The 24,112-nt window shown below is 41.4% G+C and overlaps 1 protein-coding gene across 1 annotated transcript in view; it reads left to right on the top strand.

Moving 5' to 3' along the window:
* The window catches only part of PTPRE (protein tyrosine phosphatase receptor type E), a 141,224-nt gene that overhangs the window by 55,791 nt on the left and 61,321 nt on the right, over nucleotides 1-24,112 (top strand). Inside the window, exon 2 of the mRNA XM_075215998.1 lies at nucleotides 21,203-21,314. Coding sequence (XP_075072099.1) covers nucleotides 21,209-21,314 — 106 coding nt within the window. The 5' untranslated portion in view covers nucleotides 21,203-21,208. The remainder of the gene's footprint in view (nucleotides 1-21,202; nucleotides 21,315-24,112) is intronic.

Below are 24,112 nucleotides of genomic sequence, written 5' to 3' on the forward strand. Positions count from 1 at the left end.
CGATTCATCAGACCCAGGAATTAGACCCGGGTCTTTTGGTGGGGTAATTCCCGAGCCTGCCCTGGGAAGCTTGTACTATGAATGGTGCGACCCATTTTTTTTAACCCGGGTCTCACCAGACACAGTGTTAAAGTAAAAAACAAAACAAAATAAAAACATCACAAGAGGAGCCAATCCGAGCTCCTGTTGTGATGTTGCCATGGAGACCCCGGGCAGACCCATGTTCGGTATGAACACGGTCTATCCTGGATTTTGACTCCGGGGGAGCCTCTGTCCACCAGCAATATCCCGAGTTCATATATCCGGGATATTGCCTGGACGGCAGTAGGAAAGCGTTATAAGGAGAGCAAAGCAAAATACAGGAGTAAATTTGCACCAGGGAAAAACCATGTTGCTTTGGAGGGGAGGGGGGGGGCGGTACATTTAAAATTTGATGGCAGATTTATAATTGTGGTAAGGCATGTCCTAGATCAACTTTAAATGTCAGTGTAAAAATAAAGTTATCAAGTATTTGTGTAATAAATACAAATAATACTAATAATAAACTAATTTGCGCCCCTTGCATTGTAACATGGTTTGCCCAGGAGCAAATATATTCCTTTTTTTGCCTTGCTCTCCTTAATGAATCAGGCCCCTGTGTATAGTTCCATACAGAAACGACGTTCCTGTCCGTTCCCTCTACTTACGCCACCGACTGTGCACAGTTTTCAGAGTAAGGTGGTAGAATTAATAAGAGATCTTCACCACACAATGGGAGGACTGAAGGGAGCCCAGTGAGGGTGTTATGTACGGAGCAGGAACTAGCTGTGCAGAACTATGAAAAAACTAAATTTTAATGAACGGAATGTTATTATTGAAATAAAATAGAGGAGTAGAGAGGGCGCATTTTAGGCATAAATTATTATTTTGAACCAATTAGAAATTCAATCTCAATATGTGCAATTAATAACATACTTGCCAACTTTGTGAACGCCGGGAGATCTTGGAGGACAGGTCATGTGACAGGGGGAGGAGGGGGCGTGGTGACGTCTTTGCCATTTGCCACGTTACCATAGCTCCGCCCCCACTATAAAATGGCAAAATTCACGGCATTGAATGGTGGGGGCGGGGCTTAATGTCATGATTAAGCCCCTCCCTGGTATTCAATGCTGTGAATTTCAACATTTTTTAGGATCCGAGGGGTTTGCTTACCCTTTTGGGACTCCCCAAAATTCGGGGGCATCCCGGAAATTCCAGGAGAGTAGACAAGTATCATTATTAATACTTATAGTAATAATAATACTTCCCAGGCCAGCACAATGATTCTTCAGACATGTGCCAAACATGTAGCATCCACTGCACTGCTTGCAGCAAGGGATTATGGGTATGTCAGTCTTTTTCAGGTTATTTTTACAAGTGATGTTTGCCAGGGTCTGAATGTCAGAATACACCTGGCCTTTTCTGTAACAGATATAGCTGGTGGTAGCAGGTTTATTTACTGTCCAAGTCTGGACCAACTCTATTTGTTTCATTATATATTATTTAATTTGTATAACAATTAACATTTTTTAAATTTGTTTTATTGCTATTATTGTAAGAAAAGTATTCAATGTTTTTGTCATCACTTCTTTATTTCCACAAAACTAATACTATATCAATTTTAAACCTGCAGTTGTAAAACAAATGCTTTAACAAATAAATGTTACACAGGCAAATTAAACATGCTTTACATTATGCCTTAAACCTGTAAGAAGAGATTCCTGAGATCTCAGAAAGATGAAGGGGTACTAGTGTAAGGGGCGGAGCAAGCTTCTTCCCTTCGGTGTTCTAAGGAGATCACCGGCCTGGTGTGGGAAAGTCACCCCGCCCACACCGGTGACGGTCGCCCTGGTCACACCACAACGAGAGTTGTTGCACACAAGTGAAGATGTGACCTGACATCGTGACACTCAGCTTCCCAAATATCGCTGTAAAGAGAAGGGCAGGGACGCTATTGCTGTAAATACAAGCCCCAGTCTGCATTGCAGCATCAGATCTCTTCTCACCAGTAACAGTGCGGAGGAGTCTCAATGAGTCTCACTCTGTATGCAGATTCTGAGGGGCCTGCATCCCGCATGTGCCCACTTCACTAGGATGCGGGAGAATGGCCTGCTCACCTGGGGGTCCCGGGAGACCTACCCAGAATTCGGGAGCCTCCCGGACATTCCGGGTGAGTGGGCCTGTATGAACTAGTAGGACAATAAGTATGCCGAACTACAAAGCAATAACAAGGGTTCCTTTACCAAAGCTCGTTAAGGGGTCTGCTAATCAATGTACAGAGAATAGGTCAATTGCCACAAAATCACTTACTGCTGCAATCTATCTATAAATTGGTGAAACTGGCCCGGAGCAGCAAGGGTTAACTTACTGCTGCATTGCTGGGCTAGCGTCAGGAGATATATACTCATCCATGACCTGGCTAGCCAGTTACTGCGTACCAATTTCAGTTCCACTTAGTGGACCAAAAAATTTTTTTAGAAATTAAATAGTTGTTAAAAATAGTTTACATTTTTTATTATTATTTATTAAAGAATAAAGCATTTTCTCTTATCGCCATCCTGAGATCCTTGTTAAATATTGTTCACCATGATTCTCGCCCTTTGGTACAGAGACCCCTAAGTGTTGAAGGGGTACCCACCTTTGGACAAACCATGCTATTTGTACCTTGAAGCCTAACTGGGCCCCACTAGTATGCTTGGTGGCTACAAATATGACAAAACGTACTTATTATTATTAGGGACGTAGAGAGTAAAATATAGAGACTGAATATAAGAATGTGATAGTTTTGTTTTCCTTATAACAAGACTTATGGAGAGCCTTTCACAGCTCAATCCGTCAAAATGGTCCTACTTATATACAGGACTTCTCTGTAACACCTGGAAGACTTCCGAAAAAGTGTTAGTTCTCCCGGATGCACAAGAGAGCATCACTTACATGATCATGTTGTAGTTTACTGGGTGTTTGGAGTCAATTTGCGCCATTAAGTTCTGCCCACCCTGACCTGACAGGCCGCCTCTCTGCATTTCTTTGATTGTCAGGTCTGAAAATTTGGTCACTATGATTTGCTGATTCAGCATACTCGCGCCACACTATACACGTAGGGTCTGATTTATCAAGGAACACATATTGAGCACAACGTGAGCTTGTTTTAAAACGCGCGTAAATCGTCTCTGCGCACTCCCTAATTCAACAAGGAGCGGATCGGAAGATACGTGCGCTGATGAATTCGGATGCAAGTCTGCTGTGCTCTACTACACAAAACACTGCAGGATATGTCCAATATCTATGTGAATTATAAATTTGCAAAAGAACGCACAGAAGAAAGAAAATATAATTAATGGCACCATTTAATAATAAAGGCATTAATGATATTATAATAAAAATGTCCCCCTCCCCATTAAATACATTTATTAGGATGTTTTTAATGTCTACTGAACTTAAAATACATTTTTACAGCTGCTCCTGTTTGCAAACACATGTTATAGCATGCATGCACAGCCATCGTCACTAGTACTCAGGACTTAGACTAGCCCTGTAACTGTAACAAGAGATATGGCAGGAAAACAAGTAACTTTGCCATGCCTAGAGCTTAATTCGGACATGGTTGCCTGTGCTTCAGTTTGGCACGGACTAACTGTATATTTACTATGGTGAAACACCAATTCCCCGCTCATCACTCCCTGAAATTGTAGACTGTAATAAGTGTCCTTTGCACTTGGAGACGGAGCAGACAAGGTTGCGTCCACTGGCGTATAGTTCGTCTCTGAGCATGCGCAGAGTGATTTTGAGTACCATATGCTCAAATTTTACAGATATGTGTTTGATGATTCAGGTCCATAGTGTCTATTCTCAAAGGGCTTGTTGACACTCAGGAACGGGGGTCCAAGTATTGGGAACTTGTGAAGGCATTTTCTTCCAATTAAAGTTTGACAACTGAGACTCTTAGTGGACACTATAAAGCGTAATCAGAAGAGATGTAACCGACAAAAAAAGGGGCATAGGGAAACCTATTTTTATAAAGCCCTGAAACTGTTGAAGAAACATTAAAATGGGCAATTCATGAATGTATGATAATATGGTAAGAATACAACTCTCAGATCCCATCTGTGACCTTCTCGCCAGATGGAATGAAAATCTGTCCCAGTGAGCGAGAGTCTGCTGTTATTTTAATAGGCCGATAGGCTGATAGAAATTGTGGAAAGTGAGAACTATTGCTTCGTAACAGATCTCCTGGGCTGCAGTTTCCAGGCATTTCAGTGTTTACAAACATTGAATCTTACAAAGTGAACCACAGATAACAATTAGCAGATCCATCATAACACACCGGTTATTATGCACATTGAACTCGCTGGAGATCCTCAGGTAATTGGACCTGGTCTAAGCAAGTTACACAAGAAGAAAAAACTTTTGCATTCTTCACTGTTATCAGCGAGATTATCGGCCCATCCATTTCTGGATTATATTGCTGCACAAATATAGAGAAGTTTAGTTTTATCTATAAAACCTGTTAATAAATAATAAATGCATAGGGCCTGATTCATTAAGGAAAGTAGGGCAAAACAAGTTTTCTCCTGGACAAAACCATGTTACAATGCAAGGGGTGCATATTAGTTTATTATTTTGCATGTAAGTTAAATACTGGCTGTTTTTGCATGTAGCACACAAACGCTTGATAGCTTTATGTGTACACTGAAATTTAATGTTGATCTAGGACATGCCCTAGCCCAACTATAAATCTGCCATCACAGTTTAAATTTAGCTCCCCCTCCAATACAACATGGTTTTGCTAAGGGGCAAAGGTACTCCTTTTTTTTTTTTGCTTAACTTTCCTTAATGAATCAGGCCCATAATCTTTACTATAAGAGTCTGGTGTTTGTTCAACAAGGTACATTTTACATGTTCAAACTTATTACATTTCTATAATATTAATATAGATTAAAAATTTATTTTTGTTGGTTTATACACCCAGGATTAGATTTACACCTTATTGAACTAAATAATCAAGGGCTATAAACACCCTTTCACATTTAAATATTACATTTCATATCCTATTTGATCTTGTGTCATAACACAATCAAATTCAGTTTAATTATTAGGCTTTGTTACTTTATTTGTATTTATTTCTTGCGTGTGCTTTCAGCGTTCTCTGAGACTCTCCACTGTCCACCCTGTGTAGCAATATCCCCACTTACTCAGCATCAGTGTCGGACTGGGGCATGAAGGGCCCACCGGGGGACTGCAATGCTAGGGGCCCACCAGAGGGGGTGTGGCCAGCCATCATAGAGGCGGGACCAGACACTAGAGGGGGAGTGGTCAGCCCACGAAGGACAGCTAGCACCTTAGTGTAGTATATAAAGAATGCAGTGTGTGTATAAAGAGTGCAGTCTTCACCTGCCCCTTAGATTGGGCAGAACAGTCACCAAAAATCAGGATTGTCCCACTACACCAGGCTTGGCTAACCTGTGGCACTACAGGTGTTGTGAAACTACAAGCCCCAGCATGCTTTGCCAATATATATCAGCTTATTGCTGGAAGGGTATGCTGGGACTTGTAGTTTCACAACACCTGGAGTACCACATGTATGTCTGTCATGTACTATTCATACTATATGATGTTCGAAAACGGCCCAAATGTAGGATCCTTTCTTTCCACACACTGCAACGAGCATGAAGACAAAGTTTAGCATTGCCATGTTTAGACGCTTATTTAATACACAGCCCCCTTGTGTACTCACGTATAGCCTGCAATGTATCCACTAGTGGCCGAGTTCAGTCACTTATAACCTGTTGCCACAGAAAAGTTAGGGAACACCTATAAGAGCTCACATAACCCTCGAAGCCTGTCTTCTGGTCCCATGGACTTTTCAAGTTTTCAAAGGAATGGGCAGCACAGACACCCAATCAGTGACAGGCGGCAGTTGTGGGGACCAATGGAGGAACAGGTTTGCAGGAGTGGGCGGGGGAGAGAAAGTTAAAAAGAAGATAAAGAGCTATGCGCTCACCTCCTAATGGTTGCAGGAGCTGCAGCAGGACTAGGGATCCCTCCCTAGGCATACAATAGAACAGTGGAAAATTCCTCTGCGCTCCCTGTCTTGATACTCAGTACTAATATATTATGCACGGTCTAGAGCAATACAGTACCCAATATAGTTGATTAGATCACAAAAAGGTCTAAATGACATATGCTAATTTGACATATATACATTTATTGATACACCTCTATACAAGAAAAATGCAATATAATCATAAAAAGTTGATATAAAATAAAATTAATTATTTATGGCTTGAACCAATGTATATATGGAAACAATAGTGCATTCAAATGGATCCTAGTCAGCATAAAACATATCCCATAATCATAAATAATGTGTTAAAAGATAAATTAATACAGCGATTAAATGAAGCTTCAAAGCCAAAGCATATGCTGTGGATGGTCTAACCAAACAAGCAAAAGTTCTTAATGGTAGGAGGTGATGTGCCACACTCGATCAGAGTGTAAACAGGATTATGAAAACAATTGTCAATGAGTGGATATTCTGAGATGAATCGATGATAATGTGGTAACCTGTATATATCAGGATGACCTAAGCCGTGAGGATACAATGCCCGTGGATAGAGGAGCCTAATTATTTATATTAAAATGCAGTCCGAGTGTCCATAAGAATAATGTTGCACCGAAGTGAGGAGTGAGACCAATACTTGCGTTTGCTGTCAGAGACTGATTGCAATGGTGTTCGGTTCGTGAGGTAGTGCGGCAAGCCGGTCCTAGGAGTATGCAGGAAGGAGAGGTAGTAGCGGGTGATGGATGGTAGAGGTTACGTTCCACATGAGGTGCGCAAACGTGCTTCCGGTCCTGACTTCCGGGTGGGAGGGAGAAAGTCCCATTTGACAAGCTGTGAACAAACCGAGGAGGACAGCAAGCTCCATACTCTGCCCACTTTTAAAAGGGGGTGTGGCCGTAAGGCAGCGGGGCCTACCGGGGGTTTTACCGGTATCCCGGTGGGCCAGTCCGACGCTGCTCAGCATAATACATAATTGGAATGTTCCCACTTCTTTAAGCCGTCATTAAGTTCTTTACACCGTCATACTCGCTGCACTGTGACAGTTCTATTAGTCCTGCCACATTTAGTTATAGCATACTTGCCAGTTCTCCCGGAATGTCCGGGAGACTCCCGGAATCCAGGTAGGTGTCCTGGACTTTCGGGAGAGCAGGGCATTCTCCCGTATCTGCCCACTTCTGTGAAGTGGGCAGGATTTGGAGCCTCCATGATGTGATTTTCAAGGAAATTGCATTATTTTGACCAATCCCCCCTTCCCCCCATAGGCGTCGCTGGAGCAAGTCACAAGTATAAGTTATAGTTATTTGGTAAATAGGTTGTCAGGCCGTACCACTGCATATGCAGCTAATCGCCAACTAAATTCCAAGTCCTGCCCCATCCAGACCACATATGGACTAATTATAGTCTATAAGTTCTACAAAGCATAAATTTACATAGGTTGAATGAAATGGCCATTCCGCGGAATGGTGGAAAAAAAGCAGAACTGGATGAATGTAGCGCCAGAATCACTGCATAAGGGCCTGTACCGAAACCTTACCACATCTTTGCTCTACCGTGTGCTTCCCTAGGTCTGGCTTCCTGTATTCCTTGCTGGTAAACAACTCTCACTTGTGCATAAGTCCTGGGGGCAACTGAATACCAATAATCAGAACTCAGTTTAAGAGGAAAAAATGATGTTATAGGTGACAAGCAAAATGACTGGTCAGTGGCGTCGGGAAGTGGTGGCTGGTCAGTGGTGTCAGAAAGCGGTGGCTGGTCAGTGGCGTCAGGAAGCGGTGGCTGGTCAGTGGCGTCTGTAAACGGTGACTGGTTAGTGGCGTCAGGAAGTGGTGGCTGGTCAGTGGCGTTGGTATTCGGTGGATGGTCAGTGGCGTCGGTAAGCGGTGGCTGGTCAGTGGCGTCAGGAAGCGGTGGCTGGTCAGTGGCGCCGGGAAACGGTGGCTGGTCAGTGGCGCCGGTAAGCAGTGGCTGGTCAGTGGCATCGGGAAGCGGTGGCTGGTCAGTGGCGCCGGGAAGCGATGGCTGGTCAGTGGCATCAGAAGCGGTGGCTGGTCAGTGGCGTCAGGAAGCAGTGGCTGGTCAGTGGCAACAGAAGCGGTGGCTGCTCAGTGGTGTCAGGACGTGGTGGCTGGTCAGTGGCATCAGGAAGCGGTGGCTGGTCAGTGGCATCAGGAAGCGGTGGCTGGTCAGTGGCACCAGGAAGTGGTGGCTGGTCAGTGGCACCAGAAAGCGGTGGCTGGTCAGTGGCGGCAGGAAGCGGTGGCTGGTCAGTGACATCAGGAAGCGGTGGCTGGTCAGTGGCATCAGGAAGCGGTGGCTGGTCAGTGGCATCAGGAAGCGGTGGCTGGTCAGTGGCATCAGAAGCGGTGGCTGGTCAGTGGCACCAGGAAGTGGTGGCTGGTCAGTGGCACCAGAAAGCGGTGGCTGGTCAGTGGCGTCAGGAAGCGGTGGCTGGTCAGTGGCATCAGGAAGCGGTGGCTGGTCAGTGGCACCAGGAAGCGGTGGCTGGTCAGTGGCATCAGGAAGCGGTGGCTGGTCAGTGGCACCAGGAAGCGGTGGCTGGTCAGTGGCATCAGGAAGCGGTGGCTGGTCAGTGGCATCAGGAAGCGGTGGCTGGTCAGTGGCATCAGGAAGCGGTGGCTGGTCAGTGGCGTCAGGAAGAGGCTGACGTCATATAAGTTACATGAACCCTGGCATTATAGCAGTGATAGCTGTGAATGAAAACACTAGATTACTGCAATTTAGATTCACTCTGATCAATTGACCCCTCGTTCTTCTCATTCTGTAACTCATATCAAACACTACTAGAAGTCATGTATTTAAACCATTTTTTTCACAACCGATATGTTTGTTATTAGTCTATTTATACATTGTTATTCCTGACCACATTCCACCAGTCACAATGGTGGAACAGAGATCTCAAATCGGGATTGTCCCTACTTAATTGGGAGAGTTGGGAGGTGCTTAATAATAAATCTGGTTCTACCACCCACACTCTCATCCTCATGGTCATGACTTTATTGAGCATATTCAATTAGATCGGAATGGTCTCGAAGGCACCCCACGGTGATGGGGGGGAGTGAAGAGAGATCCGTGATGTTGCGGTACCGCAGTACTGGACAAAGTGCGCAGTCGCAATCGTTGGAGGAACATCCTGGCTCACTGAATATGCCCCTAAATTCTATATTTTGTCCTCATCTCTTGCATTTTGCTGAATGAATACACAGAATAAGCCGCCGTGACAAGAAAAGCCATTTAAACTATACTAATTTGAAAATCAGTCAACAGAAGATCTGACATTGCTTTAATGAGCGGAGCTGCTGGAAAATTATGTAAAAGTCAATGAGATTAGGTTTCATTCCTTACCCTGGAATTTTATTCATTTGTACAGCACCTGGCAGCTTGTCACATACTACCTTTACCAGTCTTACATTTTAATGACTGTCAGCAATCACCCAAATGAGCAATCTGTACAAGTCCCACGCTGTCATACTACTGAGCACAGGCCTTTACTTCTGCAGTGAGATTCTGTAGCAAACCAGGCAACAAGTGGCTGCTAACCACACACACACACACACACACACACACACACACACACACACACATTTAATATGTTTTTATATAAATTAACTTTTCATTTATGCCATTATAAATTAGAAGACTATACATTGTTTTTAGTTGATTATTGCTATGGTGCTCCTGTAATGTTTTGGCTGGTAGGTTATGTCAGAACCAGCAAACAGCTCTGTAACCATCACCTACGCCCAACAAGGGCACCTAATCTTTTGTGCTAGATGAAGATTTATAAAAATGCAGCCTCTAGAATATAGTGACATGGCTGAGGCATGAGGCACTAGCAACTAGAGACTTGCCACAATGATGTAATTTGTTCCTGTTACGTTGATTATTGCAATTCCAAGAAAAGTTCAGTCCACTAGATGTAGGAAATAAGGACACTTGGAGGTATATTTACTAAACTGCGGGTTTGAAAAAGTGGAGATGTTGCCTATAGCAACCAATCAGATTCTAGTTATCATTTATTTAGTACATTCTACAAAATGACACCATCTAGGGTTCTCATAGTCACTTATGCAAATGCAGTTAGAGAAGTACAAATATGCATTTATTGTAATAAAAACAATCACTTGAATATCATATACAAACAGTAAATAAATTCCAGACAGGTTTACCACATTATCTGTCCATTATCTCACTAGCTTAAGGGGTTAGTTATCTGGCTGCCTTGAATTGCAGAACCAAAAACCCATGGATCTCTCTCAGCTGCATATGTTGTCAACTGGTAGAGAACAGAAACTCAACACCTTGCACCTTCCAGCAATGACTCCTCAGAATGAATATCCCCCACCCTCCTCTTGAGTGGTTCCTTATATCCAGGGTCAAATTTCCACAGCGCTTTCCCTTCCCTTGGCAAAAGCCCTGGCTCTCTCCTTCTTGATCGTTGGTGAGTGCTGGACTAAGGGGTTGGAGGGGAGGTGGAGATGAGCTGTAATTCCACAGTGGCTTCCCATGCTGAGTCCCAGACAAATGTCTGCACTAGTCCTGTGGAGGAAAATGGATACTAATTGGACTTCCCCACCTTCAGATTTAGGATAGCACTCAGCCTCTCCTGAAATTAACCCCTTACAATACTTTGTGATGTAATAGGGTCCCCAGCTGTTCCATGCTTCCTGTAGAGAAAGGAGGGGGAGAATGAACGTAGCTACAGCCTTCTCACCTGTTTCCTGGAACCTGATCCTTACCCATAACCCAACTGGCTTCACTTTAAGAACAATGAAAAACAGCTTCATTACAATATCAACAATATCCAATAAACAATATACATGATACAATGAGCTACAATGTCCCCTTATACACCTGTAATTATACATTGCATTTATTCTCTGGTGAGCCTTCAGAACATAAACCGGGCTATAAAAAGTACTTGTTATGCTGTACATTTTGGGAGAAACGAGGAACAGGCTGGTTAAGGTATTATCAAACTCGTTTCGTCACAGCTGACTATAGGCTATACTGGTTAGGAGCCAAATTGGAACGGGTGCTAGATCACATTAAGATAGTCACAAGTCTTAATACTATAATACATGAAACCATGGGGTGTCTGCACAAAACCCATTACTTTAATTAAATTGCACAAGTCACTATATTGCAGTGACTGAACACATAACACATTCATAGGGACAGGAGCATGTCTGAAATATCCAAGGATAGATAGATAGATAGATAGATAGATAGATAGATAGATAGACATAGGCTAAAACAAGTAAATATGGAAATGTTGCAATATTGCTAAAATATGTAAACCTTAAAAAATAGATTGATGCTTCCTACTGAATTAAATTGGTTCAGCCTTCAAAATGGCTGCCTCAATAGTGTATAGATGACACGGACAATTTATTGAGGACTACTGTGATCTCAGATGCTGTCACCGACTTGATGATTTCATCACACAATCATCTAATAAGTGAATGCAAACAGTTTTATGTTATATTAACATTATACCATTAAAGTGTAGACTTGTGTCTTTCTCTCTCTCTTGTTTTTTAGCTGCATTCTAAATAAAATTCTAATGATTTTTCCATCCATATGAATGTTATGATCAATCTGCTTGATAAGAAACAAAAAATGCTGGTGTCAATGTGAAATATGCAGCATGATTGCAACAAAGATAAGTGGATTATGAATACACATTATATATTCGGTGATAGTGAAGAATGGGGGCTAACTGTGGGAGGACTATCTAACTTGGGAGTCCCCAAAGTCATTTTATGCTGAGAGAGAGGAAAAGAGGAAGAGAAGCAGGAAGGAAGAGAGGGAAGGAAAGAAGAGAGGGAAGGAAGGAAAAAAAGGGAAGGAAAGAAGAGAGGGAAGGAAGGAAGAGAGGGAAGGAAAGAAGAGATGGAAGGAATAGAGGGAAGGAAAGAAAAGATGGAAGGAAGAGAGGGAAGGAAGGAAGAGAGGGAAGGAAAGAAGAGAGGGAAGGAAGAGAGGGAAGGAAGGAAGAGAGGGAAGGAAAGAAGAGATGGAAGGAAGAGAGGGAAGGAAAGAAGAGATGGAAGGAAGAGAAGGAAGGAAGAGAGGGAAGGAAAAAAAGGGAAGGAAGGAATGAAGGGAGGAAAGGAAGGAAGGAAAGAAGAGAGGGAATGATGGAAGAGAGGGAAGGAAGGAAGGGGCATCCACCTAGTATGTAGTGCCTTAGTGAAATGTAAGTGTAAGATATATTTGTATATAATTATAATTTCCTGTAATTACATGCAGCAAGTGTCTGTACTCCTGATGTGTCCAATGTCCCTGACATTTAAATATCTCATCTCATTTAGCAAATACCTGAGGTTAGAAACTCTGTGAGTTCTGTAATTTGGCACACACTAATTAAAGCTTTTAAAAACTCTTACCGGCTGTAATTTAAGGGGAATAAATCTTCATGCACTTAACACAGATCATTTGAAGACTTGTTGTTGGTCCTTTGTTCTGATGCAGACCCCTGCTCCTCTACCTGCCGCTAACATACTGAGCTAAGAGAAGACTGGAGACACCGGGGTGCTGTCTGCTTGTAATTTGTTACACACCCCCCGCCCGTAACATATGATCCACTCTCTCCACCAGCACTATGACCCTGAATGTAGCAGTATTACACAAGTCTGAACTTATAAATCTGTTGACATATGTATCTATGTTCAATATAATGTATATGAACGTAATACATGGGCACAAAATAAATCTCTTTATAAGATATTTACAATTATTTCGCCATTTAACTTTTTTTTTTATTATTATTTTGTTTTATCTGTGTGAGATCAAAAATAATGCGGTCAGCTCCAGACTGACTGCTCATACTGATGTACAAATGACTTGTGCTAACAAATTAGCATATCAATGACTTTTCTTTGTGTAGTCATGTTATATATTGACACATGCAATTAAGCCGTCAGCGCTGTCATTTTCTTTTCTTCGTGACAAACGGAGCCAGGGGCCCATTATTGTGTCATGAGAGGCTGCTCGTGAAATCTTTCACCGTAATTAAATGTTTCAGGCATAGAAATGCCTCTGTACTAATGATGTCTTTCTTGGTTGTTTAAAGATCATTAAAGTAAATAAAAATAATTATTTATATACCGCATACTTACCTGCTCCTTACGCTTTCCCTCCGGGAGATCCCAGGTGGGTGGTGAAGTGTGAGGATGTATGGGGGCGGGTGCAGTGAATCGCCCCTTTTTGCCCCGCAGCGCATGGAAGCTCCCATCCTGGGCAGAATGCGGGAGAATGGCTTGCTCTCCTGGGAGTCCGGGAGACCTACCCAGAATTCGGGAGTCTCACGGATATTCCGGAAGGGTAGGTTAGTATGATATGCAGTGTGTGTGTGTGTATGTGTAATCCTACTTAGTGTTTTCCACTTAGATTAGGAATAGAAACACTTATGTTTTCTTTCTATACACATCACACAAATCATTGCACAAACCTTCATACATAAAATTCGGGACAAAAAAATTAATCCACCAATGCTACCATTTTGCCATAACCAACTACCACAGGTCATTAGACCATTCCCTCTTTTTGCAGGAAGTTGGGACTGCACCCAAAAAGTAGAACAAAATTGGTCAGGCTAACTTATATATGTTGCTGGTGGGCACAGAGGTGTGTGCACATTATCACAGGCACATATTGTTGCCATAAATTATCCATTTACATCTAATATATGTGATGGCTTTGTACATATCCAAAAAACATATATATATCTTTCTGCCATTTCATTGTGGATGTCTTCAAACCTAATCTTTTCTATCTAAGCTAATAATCTTCCCATCGATCACCACAGGCTACCTACAAATATAGACTATGAAACTTATCTGTGCGAAGTTTGTATGTTCTCCCCGTGTTTGCGTGGGTTTCCTCCGGGTGCTCCGGTTTCCTCCCACACTCCAAAAATAAACTGATAGGTTAATTGGCTGCTATCAAATTAACCCTAGTCTCTTTCTCTCTCTATGTCGTTCTGTCTGTGTTAGGAAATTTAGACTGTAAACTCCAATGGGGCAGGGACTGATGTGAATGAGTTCTCTGTACAGTGCTGCGGAATTAGTGGTGCTATATAAATAAATGGTGATGATGATGATGATGATAGAATGTTTTTTATTCATCAGGTTAGCGCTCCCTGAGATGGGGGAGGAGGAAAAGCGATACCGCTACAAGCTCAGGAGGTTGTCTGAGTTCCCCTGACCAGATTCTAATATGTTCGTATATGGTGGGAGAAAGGCGCAAAGGGTAGGGCTAGGGGTGGGGCGGAGAGAGGAGTCCAGCAACTAAATAAATAAATAAATGACAGCAGTTATTGTAATGGTAGAATTATGCAAAGGGTGTGAAGTCCATATTACAACAATTTGCTACCCTAGTTCCAATTATGGTTGGTGTAGCAAGGAACAGCAGTATCAAGATAATTCTAAGCTCCAATTTAAACTTGTGTTCTAATCACTAGGTACACATTAGTAAAAATCATGTCCATCCTTGTTTTCAGCAATAAGTTAAGCACAAGTCAATTATAAGTAGAGTCACTTAAAAGTATCCAAATTATCCACTTATTGTAACGGTTGCAGTGTTCAATCAGATCCTATTACAGATACGTGCAGCGATTTAAAACATGTGGGTTTATCGATTCTTCTTTAAGAAGTTAATTCTACTCTACCTAAAGCTGCTATTTCCTTTTTCCAGGTATGACAAGTCCTGACAACTGTCTCTATGGTTCAGTTGTCAGCGTACTTTTATAATTGCATCTTTTCATCTCACAATAAAAAAAGTTTTGGACAATTTTTTTAGCCTTTTGCCATAGTCTCTTGAATGGATGCTCCTTAATATTCAACTATTCATTTTGTACTTGTTAAAGTTTAGTCTTTATATTTTACATTAAAATTCACAGCTATGAAAGTACTGATGTGGAAGGATGTGGTCAGCCATGAAAGGATGGAGTAGCCAATCTTTTATTATAGTTAATTGCAGAGGAAGTATGAAATAACTGTATATTTTACCACTGTTCTTGCTACAGTTTTTAGGTTCTGTCAGTGACTTGTCCTGTGGATGGTTGGGGCAAACAGGGCAGTTTTTTTAGCTCCCGCTGGTGTTCCTGGAGGTGGCACTTTTGCCCGTGCTGTTTCGTCTTCTGTTGGCTTAGTGTCAAGTGGCTCCCTACCTGACATCACTAATCCTGTTGATAACACAATAAAACTTGCTGCCTAGGTGGCTCGAAAATATCCTAATGCTGTTACATATGTCTAAGAGACATCTCCAGAATATTTATTTACTATTATATTTATGCACATAACTCACACAGGACACTAATTCAAGCACTCATAATCTCACACATTGACTACTCGGTTTCACTCCTAACCAGTCTTTCAATCCGACAATCTATTTTGAATGCAATGGCTAGACTCATTTTTCTTCTACTGCTGCTCTGTCAGTCCCTATATTGTTTGCCTGTATTTTGCAGAATCCAATATAAAATACTTCTAACATACTAGTAACCATTAACAAAACTGCACCAACATACATCTCCTCCCTTGTCTCAAAATATCTCCGAACTAGACTCCCGGCTCTGCCCACGGATCTGCTCCTCTCGTCCACACTCATTACTTTCCCCCCTTCAGTACTTTTTTGGGCTGCCCCCACTCCGTGTACTTCCTTTCTTTATACAAGAAGACTTTCCCCCATCCTCAAAACCTTGTGTTCCCTTGAAAATGCGCCTCTTTTAAATTTCGCAAACCATCTACGTAACCTCCATAAGCTATTGTACCTGATTACCACTCATCTACACAGGTCTTGCAAAACTTACATTCATTCACTTTATATACTATTTTTGTTAATAAATAAATAATAATAATAAATCAATATCCATGGTGTTTCTCTTCTCTTTATTTATTGAAAATAAGGGTGAATTACAAGTGAATAAATATTTTTAAATAACTTGAAAGCCAAGACAGAAACACAAGTGGTAATTATGCAGTTAGGACAACAGTCTGATTCTGCCTTGTGTCACCCACCACTAAATACTGAGACGCAGAACTGGACAGCATTTGAATGTGAAACATTTTGCCCATAAAACAGTTATTCCATTATTCTTGGAAAGATCCATGCAAGCATTAAAGTACCAGCTGTGAGAACACATTTGTGTGGGCCCTTTGTCTTATCACTTACCAGTAATTTCAACTGTAGCTTTAAAAACTGTCCCACCGCAGCAGATGGGTGTAAAAACGTAGACATTAGACTATCTTCAGTGTTAGAAGATCTTCATAATATACATTTTACCCATCCATACATTACTAATGTAAATGAAATAACATTGCATTAAGCTTAATTTTACATTCATTGATGGAATCGCAGTAATTCCCTGTAAGATGCTCTTTGCAAATCATACTTAAAAAATCCTCGGTAAATCAGATTATGCCATATTATAACTATTGCCTGTGATGTATATTGCTCAATTAAGGCTAATAAATTATTTTAGATTAATAGGTCAATTAACGTGGATCATGATATAGATGGTTTCTGCAGATCTAGATAAAGTCCCGAGGAGACTAAAGTTCTTTAAACCTTGAGGGTCAAACGTGTATTGTTTTGTAAACATGCTTTAATTGGCAAGGATCAGACTGGTCAGTTAGGTGACCAATGAAAGAGCACCTTGGCTGTTTGCTTTAAAAGCAGGAAAGCACAAAGATTCTGCATAAGGTTATTAAGTCACATATGTGTATATGTTGCATTTAATTTGACAGACTCGCTCATCACGCAGATGTCGCTTAGGTTTAGCCTGGCCCTTTAACAAGTTGGACGTATGATTGTTTTACATGCAGAGGTGCGTTTGACACCAAAATCTACCCTTATAAGCTTGAGAGTAGCCTACACTACGTTGTGCTGTTGAAGGACCCTGCTCCATCCACTATATAACTCTCAGCCTGTGGCTCCCTGCTGGCCTCGGTTCCTCTTCTCACATCTTGCTTCTGACACATGCAGCCCCTTCCTCATTTACACAACTGGACAGGTCACTGCCTCCTACAATAATCTGTGCTCCTGTGATTATTCAGAAGATATGATTGGCTACAGGCTCTGTCCCCGCCCACTTTCAAACTGATAGACATTCGAAATGAGCGTTCAATTTCTAATGGACAGACTACAGTGCATTGCAAGGATTTTCAGCTGAATGTGCTTTGTCCTTTTATTAATCATAATATATAAGCAAATAACATATAGACAAATGAGACACTTTTCTAGGCTAGTGAAATAGCATTATGTCACTTTTCTAACCTTTTCTCCTCATTTTGCTTTACAGGGAATTCTGGTGGTAGAGATACAAGAGCATGTTCAGTGAACAATTTGTTATTTGGCATATATTTATTCATTGTTGCCTGTGGCAGCACGAGCCATAAGCTGTGGTAGATTGGTGGTTAAAAATCCCACAATACAATAGTCATCCTGGGTGCTGAATGTGGGAAGATTGGTCAAACATAACTGCAGAATTAATTAACATTAACCGATTATGCCAATCATTACAGAGGGTAACCTGGAATAGGAGCATAAATAAAAAAACATTTGTATCTCGTGTAGGATGGATCTAATCATTTAGCAGCATCACACAAAACATCTCACACTTGACTACATAGCACATGTAATAAATACATTGTCACACCTCAGCGTCAGTCATAGTGCACATATTTGTCGATGTTATAACAAGATTTATTGTGCTGAATGTCCGGTTTTTACATACTACATATGTTTTTCTTTTTCTTTGATGACAGATGTAAAATAATGGTAATAATGGAATTGAGAGTTTTAATGTAATTTTTTTTAACTTGATGTGACATACACTTTACAACCTCAGCAGAGAAAACTGCCCCGGACTGAGCTGATCTAGAACTAAGGGGGGTTGTCTAGCGATTCAATCAATATTGCATTGTAGGACACGGAGGAATTCTTGTGCCCCGGGCAAGGTGAAGTGTTTGTGGCCTTCTACACTATGATTCACTACACACATACATATATATATATATATTTATACACATATAGTGTGTGTTTGTATATATATATATATATATATATATATATATATAATTTTGCTGGCCATTTTTCTTACACTTCTGAGTACCTCTATACCCTGTCTCTCAGTCATCTCCCTTTGACACCTGAATACCCCTGCCCCAGTAATCTCCCGCTAACTGTTCTTCCCTCTGACCCCTCTGCAATCTCTCTTAGGTATCCTTACTGCCTTCCTCCATGCTCCCCACTTACCTCTTTCCACCCCATTCTGATGCTCTCCTCTGTGTCCCCTGCTCCTATCTTATCAGATACTATAAACATACTGCCCCTCTGATCATGTTTGATTGATGTACTAGCATGTCGGCCCGCCCTTCTGGGACATCAATTGGCAGCCTGATATATTGATCTAGAGCAGGCCTGGACGACCTGTAGCTCTCCAGGTGTTGTGAAACTACAAGTCGCAGCATGCTGTACCAGCTATCAGTTGTCTGTCTGCTGGCAAAGCATGCTGGGACTTGTAGTTTCACAACTCCTGGAGAGCCAAGGGCTGGCCAGGCCTGATCTAGAGTGAAGTGGGGCATAGGGGGGTCTTCTGGGCAACAGGAATCCTGAACATGCATAAATAAACCGGATGACGTCCAGGATGTGTTAGGTTCTATGGGGCAATCGCCCCCCTCTGGATCTTCTCCAGGATTCTACTTTGTTTGATTACAGGGTGCAAGTAATAGGTTTTTCAACAAATCTTTGCTGCCAGTCCTCTCATTTCAGATTTATACCCAGCTCCAGTGTGCACCCTGGGAATTTATTCCCCCCCCCCCCCCCCCATGGCCTCTGTTTACTGTTCTAGATAAGTACGATTTTCTATCATCACTCATCACAGGGATAGAAAATCTTGTATCACCACAATTTATTTTGCCTGTGCTGTTGAGCGATACTGAGCTCCCTGGTGATGCTAACTGGGAGCAGTGAGAGGGGTATTACCGCTTTGCCGTCTAGTCCTGCACGTAACTGCACATGTGTGGAGAAATGGAATCTCTGACTTCTGGGTTCTAGATCTACTTTCAGCAAAATAAATAAATAAAATAAGTAAATTAGCTGTTTAAAAATAAAATAGTAAAATAATAGTAATAGTAATAATAATAATAATAATAATAATAATAATAATAAATTGTGCTGGGATTCTTTGCAAAAAATGCTTAAACTAAAAATATAAAACATGTTTTCTATCACTATCCTGTGCTAGAGATATGAGGATTGCAGAGGTAGCGCCCTAATCCCTCTGAAGTCAGCTACCCCATGGAAGTTTTCGCTGAGAGAAGGAACCTGTAACCCCGTGATAGATTGGGAGAAGCACTATCTCTGGCAAAAACGCCAGTTTAGCTGAAGAAATGGGTTTTCTCCCTATAATAAATAGAGCCCTGTATCTTTAATAAACAATGGTGGTTTTCTGTAGACTTGTGACTTTTTGCGGTCATGTAATCTACTGCTGAAGGATATATCATATGTTCTGGCTGTCCCACAAAACTTGCTATAGATATAAATATCATATTTGTACCTCTGCTCTATGATAGACGTGCAGTCGCATAGAATGTGGTCTATATCTGGCTATCTTGTTTTACTAGCAAATTACAGGTTGTTTGTCCTAGTTTGTATATACTTTGGTAAATATGACTCTGTATTAATGTGTCATTCATATATTGGCTGACAGCCATCTCTATATTGGAGTCAATGCTGTTCATTCAGTTGTAGCAAGATCGTATTGTGACAAAGCTGTTATAGGGGTAGTATTTACTATTTCTTGTGGTGTATCCCACATGTGAGACTGTGGGGTACCCCAACTTTGAGGCAGCGGGGTATCTAACCATTGAGAGAGCGGGATGTCCCATCTCTTTGGCCCCCAATGTTTTGGAGATACAAATGACTTATTTTAAAAAAGAATCTCAATCTTTTGCATCTCATTAGATGGATTTAGTTGATTGGAAGAGCGTTTCTAGAGTTTGAAAAAATGTTTTTGCGAATTGTAAGAACGGGAACCTGACTCTTTAAAACGTGAAACTCACTGGCTACCCTTTCATGGCTAGTTGAGGAGAGTGGAGTCTAATATTTAAAAAAAGACTCCCCTGTAGGATTAAAAAATTAGGGGGGTTCAATTAGAAACAAGGTGCCACAATGTGTCTCCGAAACAGTCCATGGAAATACATTGCGGCTGAGATTTTACTGATATTTTACTTATACCTCTGCTCAATTTCCCTTGCGTCCCACAGAGATGCGAGATACCGTATTGGCCGTCAATATGCGCAGCCAGACATCGAGGTGGTGGCACCTCGCTAGCAATTGTATCACCCCCCCCCCTTAGAGACAAATGGATAGATGTATTGAAGCTATAAAGCTAGTAAAATATACGTGATATCAAATATACATTTCATCTTTTCCTTATATTTAACTTCTGTTCAGTGATATGCAGAATATCACTCCATACCAGCGATCGTTTCACAAATATATAATAACAGATTTCGTAGTTAATGTCGTACTTAAAACAAGGATTTACTTGGTGCAAACTTGGATTTAATTTACTTTTCTTCCAGCGTATCCGCAGCCCTCAGCAAATGATTTTGACCACGTTTACCTGTTAGTTTCCAAGTCAGTGCTGAGGATTAAGGTCATACTTGTCTACTCACCCGGAATGTCCGGGAGACTCCCGAATTCCGAGTAGGTCTCCCAGGAGAGCAGGCAATTCTCCCGCATCCTGCCCACTTTGATTCTCAATGACGCGATTCACAGGGAATTGCATCATTCTGGCTCCACCCCACCTGACTAAATGTCCAATTCGTCGCAGGGGCGGAGCCAAAAAGACGCCATCAGACCACCCTTCCCACCACGCTTAGAAAGCTCAATTCCTATATAAAAACAAAATTCTTATCAACCATAGACCCTTATTTTTTGTATGCTTAACATATTTTCATAACATGAGTAAGTTCACGGAATCTTCTGCATCTTCTGTTGACTATTAAAATGTTACTGATTTACTAATGTTGAACAGTCTGTGGTATTGGAATGTAGGTATACTCATTTCATTTGTGTTGTTTTTATTAGGTAAACATGGACGGGCGGCTCTCTTCCACGATCCTTTACCTCAGTATTACACTTTGTCCCGTGCTGACTGCTGATGCGAACCAAACAACGTCATCGTATTTCACCTCACCAAGTAAGAGAACTGTTTTCATCCGAAACATATGGATCGTTACCATAGTTACCACCATATGAAAATCATTTCCAGGAACAGGTTGCATGCCATACAGTCTTGTTGGACCTTGACGCTGTAGTCCCTATTATGTCATGTTTACTGTAGTTTATTGCAGAATGCTTTGATTTTGCATTATGAATGCTCCACTTCGAAAAATATTAATTTATGAAGTATAGAAAATTAGAATAGATGGTAAGAATTGCTTATAACACGAAAGATATGTTAAGTTTTATCATGTTGATGGCCAAGTCCTGGAAAATAGGGACTGCGGTGCAGGGCTATGACATCCTAGCACCACACGCCCTGCCCATTACAAACATGGAGGAGCGGCAGTCGTAAGCTTCACAGGTAATCTGCTCCTGGTTGTTGCCCTTTCGTGTTAGAGGTCAGCGCTCAGTGTATGTAACTCATTCGGGGCCTAAATCTGATTTAGGAACAAATCAAAAAAAAAGGTGTAAATTTGCTCCTGGAAGACCATGTTACAATGCAAGGGGTGCACATTAGTTTATTATTTTGCACATAAGTCAAATACTGGCTGCTGTTTCTTATAGCACACAAATACTTGACAGTTTTACTTTTACACTGAAATTTAAGTTGATTTAGGACACACCCTACTCCAAATATAAATCTGTCCCCACAATTAAAATGTACCCCCCCCCCCCTCCAGTGAAACGTGGTTTTACCTAGGTGCAAATTTCCTCCTATATTTGGCTTTGCTCCTATCTCAGCATCAGGCCCTCAGTGTTTGAGGTGACCCCTGCACCCCAAATCCCTAGGCCAGTGCCTAGATTTGCCCAGTGGTAGCGTCGGCCCTGAGAGGAATGGTTATTAATAAACTCTGCTGAAAATAAACAAGCAACAACAAATAAAAAAAGCCAATTAGATCTCTTTCATAATCAGTCTTTTCCCAACAATTCCATCTTTTAGTCCTCCTGTGCAAAATTTTAGTTTAGCTAAAAATGGCCATACCCAAGTGGATGATCGATTGCTGTCCCCTCCATTCCCTCTTAACCCTCCTCTTCAACCAAATCTTTCCCCTCCCAAATACCTTACTTCCCTCTCCTCATCCTTCTCCCCTCTATTTGTATCCATTTAAAATTGTTGGCATCAACTGATCTTTTATTATAACACTAAAAGCTCCTGAATTACACCTTAATGGCAATAATGTTTTTGCTGTAACAAATAACATGTCGACTATTACTGTGTATGAATGTACCTTGCATCTGATATCCTTAATAAACAGTTTTAACTAAAAAAAGGCCATTAAAAATGCCAAGTGTAGATCAGGTTTAGGCTACGTGTAACTATTACCTAGGCTGCAATGCATGTTGGGACATGGAATTCTATAACAACTGAAAACCCAGCTGCAATGCATGCTGGGACATGGAATTCTATAACAACTGAAGATCCAGCTGCACTGCATGCTGGGACATGGAATTCTATAACAACTGAAGATCCAGCTGCACTGCATGCTGGGACATGGAATTCTATAACAACTGAAGATCCAGCTGCACTGCATGCTGGGACATGGAATTCTATAACTGCTGAAGATCCGTAGATTGTTTTCCTCTTCTGCACACAGTCCTTATAAACAGGCAAATACAATAGCAGACTAATTCTATGACACTGATCATCAAGTTAAACATTTACATTGTGAACATTAAAATAAGCCCCCCCCTCTATTATTTCATTCTTGATCCAATATGAAGGGGGAGGAAAACAAAAACTGGCTATTTATTTCTTTATCATTTGTCATACGGTACATACCCACTGGTGGTTTTTAAATGCACTTTGCAGGTGGTTTTAACGTTTGTAAAATTCATGTAAATGGGACTGGCGCTAGAAATCATTGGCTCCATTGTTACCATATTCAATAGTGTGTTTATATGGTTGGTGCGCTGTTTTTTATAGACATGCTGCTTGATCTGTTTGAGTGAGTTGTGGCAAAATCTCTTGCAAATCTTTGTCACTGAATTGCAAAGTTTCAGAGATAACAATCTTCGCGTTTTGCTTTTGCCTCACCATTTCACTAAATTATAGTCTATGAAGACAGCCAATGGGAGAGCAGGAGTGGGTGGGTGGGATGGGGGCCTCGATGATGTGATTCATGAACTCCGAGAATCCCAGAGCCACTCTCCCCCACCTCACTTACCACTTGAGAGGTGTAAAGTTGGCAATTATTATTATTATTATTATTATTATTATTATTATTATTATTAATAACCTTTATTTATAGGAGGCCATATGACATCCGCAGCGCTGTACACAGGGAAAACAACAAGATACTACATGGTATAATAATACAATACAGTAAACAAATAACACTACAACTCAACACAGCTACTGGGGTGCAAGGGGTATATTCAGTGCAAGCTGAAACCTGTGCCCATTAGTGCGGGCACAAGTAACAGGTTTAGAGCCACTGAAAGAGGTACAAAGACAATGGAGGAGTGGAGTCAATGGGTAGAGAGCCTAAGGAGGAGGTGCACAGTGTAGCTGGTGAGCAAAAGTTATAGTTAATGAGAACAGGAGGGAAGAGGACCCTGCTCACTAGAGCTTACAATCTAAAGGGAAAGGGGCAGATGAACGGTTGACACATGGGGTGAGCCAATGTAAGGGGATCTGAGGGCAAAAAACAAGAGTGGGAGAGAAGGAGGATGAAAGAGGGTGAGGTATACTACATGGTAAAATGGTTAACTGGAGGATTGATGGGCTTTTATAAACAGGTGGGTTTTTAGTATGATTAAACTGATCTAAAA

This window comes from Mixophyes fleayi, chromosome 6 (genome assembly GCF_038048845.1).
Source record: "Mixophyes fleayi isolate aMixFle1 chromosome 6, aMixFle1.hap1, whole genome shotgun sequence".
Classification (NCBI taxonomy): Eukaryota; Metazoa; Chordata; class Amphibia; order Anura; family Limnodynastidae; genus Mixophyes; species Mixophyes fleayi.